Raw genomic sequence first — 5000 nt, 5'->3', positions numbered from 1 at the left:
CACACACACACACACACACACACACACACACACACACACACACACATATATATATATATATATATATATATATATATATATATATATATATATATATATATATATAAAGTTTTGACCTTTTAAAAAAATCTTTTCGTAGATTTAAAATATTTATTTTACTATGTCCTGTATTTTCACCTATATCTGTCTATTTTGTCAGATTTCATTCTGATGTATGATATATGTACCTATAATTTGTTTATCACGCTATAGGTTTCTTTTTTTTATCAGACTGTTCTTTCATTCATCACTTTATTGCTAAAATATCATACAGTCATGGTTAATGGTTAATTTTTTTCTCCATACAGGCTAGAAGTTATGTGGCCTGATACAAGCTTTAAGGCAGTTGATCTTAATTCTACAAATATGAATAGTGAGATGACTGTTACTCATCCTGGCACCAGTGGACAGACAGTTGCTCCCATTACCTCTAACTCTCAGGTACTTAGACAGCAAAAATCTGTAATGAATTCAGGGACAAGAATAAGCATCCCCAGTTTTCTGTTGGCATGTCTTGTTAGAGCTATATATGCACAATGTCACAGATATTTGTTGTAGGTTTGGAAGCCTCCATATCTCCCTTTCTTCCATCCTGATACTGGAATTATGTTGCACTATGATCAAATAGTGGAGAGAAGGTTAATGTAGAATGCCTGAATTGAGATGCTGTGTTCATATATTCTACTAACATCTACTGGCACTCCCTTATGCTTAACATATTAAGTAAAAACTAGACTGAATAGTGTTTAGTGAAGTCAGAGATGAGTATCATTTTTTTAAAAGTTCAGGACCCCCAAAATTGAGTTACTGCTATTAACAAACTAACATGTAAAAAAGCAGTTTGAAACCAAATTTAGTTATAGGGCTCCAGATCCATATGCAACACTTAAATTTTCTTTTATGTCTGTCTTTGCAGGGGAGAAAATCTCAAGAATTCTCAAAAATTGAACTATAAGGTTCTAAATATCAAAAAAAAAAAAAAAAGGCTGCTGTTAAAGAAATGATAACAAATATACGAAATATGTATCTAGTCCCGAAGTAATTTTTTGTTGCATTTTTTTCCCCCCTTTTTTTTTTCTCCAGAGAAGAAAGTGAGATGCCTTGCACTCTGATCTGTAGGTCAGGTTAAGTCTAACTCCATTCTCCTTGTCTTTCAGAGAAAGTAAACCATCTGGGATTCAAGAACCAGTCATAGTCTCACATTATTTATTCCTCGCTTATCATGTGTGCTTGATATATCTGTAAATTATTTAGAAATTGTATGATTGTGTGCATGTACACAGGTACATTGTGTGGTGATAGGGCTTACTGTAAATTCATTCATTATTTAAAAAAATTATTGTATTAAACTTTTTACTATTCAGTTCGCTTATTTTTTTTTACTTCAAAAATTAATACTGGTAAAGTTAGTTCGGAGCTGCTTACGAAGAGAAAACATGTAAAAGATCATTAGATTTCCACTCTAAACAAGTGTTTCATGTTAGTTGGAAATTCATCGTTAGACTTCATGTAAGACATGTATGAATCTTGTCTGGTATCTGTTTGATAAGAGTAATGTATGAATTGTGTCTGGAATCTGGAATCATGCTTAACCCATTGGATCCGGGTGCTTCATGGCAATCACATGGCACAGAATACGGGCATTAGGCTTGTGTGAGTGGTGGTTCCCAGTGGGAGTGCGGCTTGTAGGCCAGGCACATGCAAACACTCATGTGCAGTGACAAGACTTTATCTCCTCTGTGCAACATTACTTTCTCTTTTTATGCATAAGTGTTTTTAGCTTTTTGCCATAATCCAATGTCCATATTTGTCATTTGATATGCTTTATCCAGATGGTAATAGACTGTTTTCCTTGCACAAACTCTACATCATCTTTTTAGGTAGTTAGTAACTCAGTGCAAGAATAATAACAATAAGTAACATTTTGTTATTTGTGTAATTTTTAAAATTTTTTCATAATATTAATTTTTTTGTAATACAACCTATGCTGCTAGTCACGGTGGCCAGAAATAGGATTCTGAGCATGGAAATGGCATCCACCCTGGAGCCAGCACTCTTCCAGTCATGGCCTATGGACACTACAGTCCACATTCGTTTATTGATGGGAATAATGCAAAAGCCCCTTTCTAAATGCCAAGTGAGTCTAATCACCCTCATTAGGTTTGTGCATTCATGGTGAGACTTTCCTGTCACCCCAGCCTTCAGGTGAAATAGTCTGATGGCAAATTTGCATCACCCTGGCCCACAGCCAGATTTTCCCATGATGGCATGTTCACGTCACCCACCCCTCAAGCAAAATTTTTTCATGGTGTGATGGTCACGTCATCCGGATCATAGAAGTTAATGAATTTCAATTTTATGCAACTATTTTCTATGACCAATTTAAACATGAACCCATTCAGAGAAATAATGAATGGGTTTGGTTCCTTATCATAAGGATAGTTATTTCTCTATTGCAACTACATTGTTTATTGTTCATTTATTACTTCAGGATTGCTAGGATTACATAATTGAGAATGTTGCATGTATTAATAAGTGAATGCAGAAAATAAGATCATATGTTGATGGATTTAAGCAAAGTGAAATCAGACTTTCTTCATACCATCAGTAGATATAGAAAAGCTTGACCATTCTGCAAATTTTATAGTTTCATTTTAGAAAAATGTGTATTGTTTTTCAATATTTCATGATCTAAATCATTCTTGCTTCATCACATTACCAGTAAATTTTGAAGGCATTCATCAGAATCATGATGTATTTTTTCTATTTATTACATTGCTCTTAAGAAACATTGTAAAACAGGTTTTTTCTTACTGTAACCCTAAAAGATAGTATCTTTTATTGTACTTTTTTTTATTTCTCATATTATGTAAAAGACCCATCTCTTTCCTGTACAAGTCCTTTATCTTACTTCTCTTCTGTCTACTATCTGCTCTCATCTCTACTCTAAGTACTTCCTCATAAAATATGATTTTCTCTTTCTCTTTTGCTAATGCTTCCTTCCTCTTCCTCTCTCTCTCTCTCCTCTCTCTCTCTCCTCTCTCTCTCTCCTCTCTCTCTCTCTCCCTCCTTTCTTCCCTCCCTCCTCCTCTCTCCTCTCTCCTCCCTCTCCTCTCTCTCTCTCTCCTCTCCCCCTCCCTCCTCCTCCTCCCTCTCTCCCCTCCCTCTCCTCTCCTCTCTCTCTCTCCTCTCTCCCTCCCTCCCTCCCTCGTCTCTCCTCTCTCTCTCTCTCCTCCCTCCCCTCTCCCTCCCTCCCTCCTCCCTCTCCTCCTCTTCCCTCTCTCTCCTCCCTCCTCTCTCCTCTCCTCTCTCTCCCTCCTCTCTCTCCTCTCTGACTCCCTCCCTCTCCTCTCTCTCTTTCCTCTCCCTCCCTCTCTTTCCTCTCCCTCCCTCTCTCTCCCTCTTCCTCTCCCCTACCCTCTCTCACTGACATAGAATCAATATCAAACTGTGGATGCAACATCTTATGAAGCATTATGTGAATTTTGCTGCATATGTAACACATTTACTGCAAGACAACAGCTCAAGGTATTTCTATGGTAAGTACAATAATTATCTGTTTTGATAGATTTCAAATTGTGTTCTGTCACCCTGTGATTTGCAAACAAAAACTGTCACTTGATGTTGCAAATGGATATACCATAATCTTCTCTTTGTGTACTCAATACTACGAGTATTTAAAGTAGAATAGTTATCAAGTCGAGTGAAAAATCTAAATCTTTCAGAAGTTTGAAGATTGAATTATACAGACCAACAGGACAATATGATAGATATATATTTAATGTATGCTGAATATGCAATTTTCATTTATAAACATTAAAAATCCAAAGTATATCAGTCTGTCTTCCTGTAAAATTTCCAAATAGATATAATGATATTATTTTTATATGATTTAACAGTGTGCACCTGGATGGACACTGGACATCACAAGTGGACGCTGCATTGACATAAATGAATGTGATGCAGATAATACTTGTGGACGACGGTATAGATGTGTAAATACTCTTGGTACTTATAAATGTGTACCAAACATTCTTTGTCCAGAAGGCTATCAGGCATCCCAACAATTTACATGTGAAGGTGGGTGATGTAATGTCTCTTATTCCATAGAAAACTGAAATTTTGTTCCAAGGATTAATGCTTTATATTCTGATTGCTCCAAGAACTTGCCATTATGAGTTTTTAATTACTATTGTTGTAGATGTTGATGAATGCCAAGGACAAGTATGTGCCCATTTCTGCACCAACACACTGGGCTCCTACCAATGCAGATGTCGCAATGGGTATCGCCTAGACCACGCTAATGGAGCCTGTAGAGGTAAGAGATTGATAGATATGTATTTTGTTTTAAGAACTCTTTTACACTTCATATCCTCCATCTCCCATGTTCATATTGTTAGTAAGAATATTTTGATAATATCTGATAAAGATCTGGGAGTTAAATTTAGTTTACTAAAATTCATAATTATGAAGTGTGTGTGTGGTGTGTGTGTGTGTGTGTGTGTGTGTGTGTGTGTGTGTGTGTGTGTGTGTGTGTGTGTGTGTGTGTGTGTGTGGTGTGTGTGGTGGTTGTGTGTGTGTGTGTGCGTGTGCGCGAGTGTGTGCGTGTGTGTGTGTGTGTGTGTGTGTGTGTGTGTGTTTTTTGGGGGGCAAGTGTATGTCTATGGGTGTGATATGCAAGCCTGCACGACGGTCTGTGTTAATATTTTGACCCTTCATATATGGATATATATCTATATGTATTTACATATTTATGATGAATATAACTCACAGACAAAGAAATATTAAGTCACAGTAACTTTATTGTATTTCCAGACATAAATGAGTGTGCAGAGGGCACTCACAGTTGTCAACAATATTGTCATAACCACCGTGGAGGTTACCACTGCCACTGCTTTAGGGGCTATACCTTAGGTTATGACCGTCATTCCTGTAGACCAAATGGAATAAACTGATGCATT

At 36.7% G+C, this 5000-nt stretch overlaps 1 protein-coding gene across 8 annotated transcripts in view; it reads left to right on the top strand.

Annotated features, from left to right (window-relative positions):
- Positions 1–5000, top strand: part of LOC119575452 (cartilage acidic protein 1-like) — a 15949-nt gene that overhangs the window by 9601 nt on the left and 1348 nt on the right. For 6 of the 8 annotated variants that reach the window (XR_005228982.1, XM_037923083.1, XM_037923082.1 and 3 more), the window contains 4 exons: positions 348–480; positions 3939–4119; positions 4241–4357; positions 4855–5000. The exon at positions 4855–5000 is cut by the window's right edge. Coding sequence is in view for 7 of the 8 variants with exons in the window: in XM_037923083.1 (XP_037779011.1) it covers positions 348–480; positions 3939–4119; positions 4241–4357; positions 4855–4994 (571 nt within the window). In the remaining variant the exon portion in view is untranslated. Of the gene's footprint in view, positions 1–347; positions 481–1196; positions 2919–3938; positions 4120–4240; positions 4358–4854 lie in introns of those variants that run through there. The other 2 variants (XM_037923085.1, XM_037923084.1) reach the window with 2 other exon arrangements.

Source organism: Penaeus monodon, chromosome 7, assembly GCF_015228065.2.
Source record: "Penaeus monodon isolate SGIC_2016 chromosome 7, NSTDA_Pmon_1, whole genome shotgun sequence".
In the NCBI taxonomy this organism is placed as follows: domain Eukaryota; kingdom Metazoa; phylum Arthropoda; class Malacostraca; order Decapoda; family Penaeidae; genus Penaeus; species Penaeus monodon.
The sequence above is the reverse complement of the archived record's forward strand: the minus strand, read 5'-3'. Positions and strand labels throughout refer to the sequence as shown.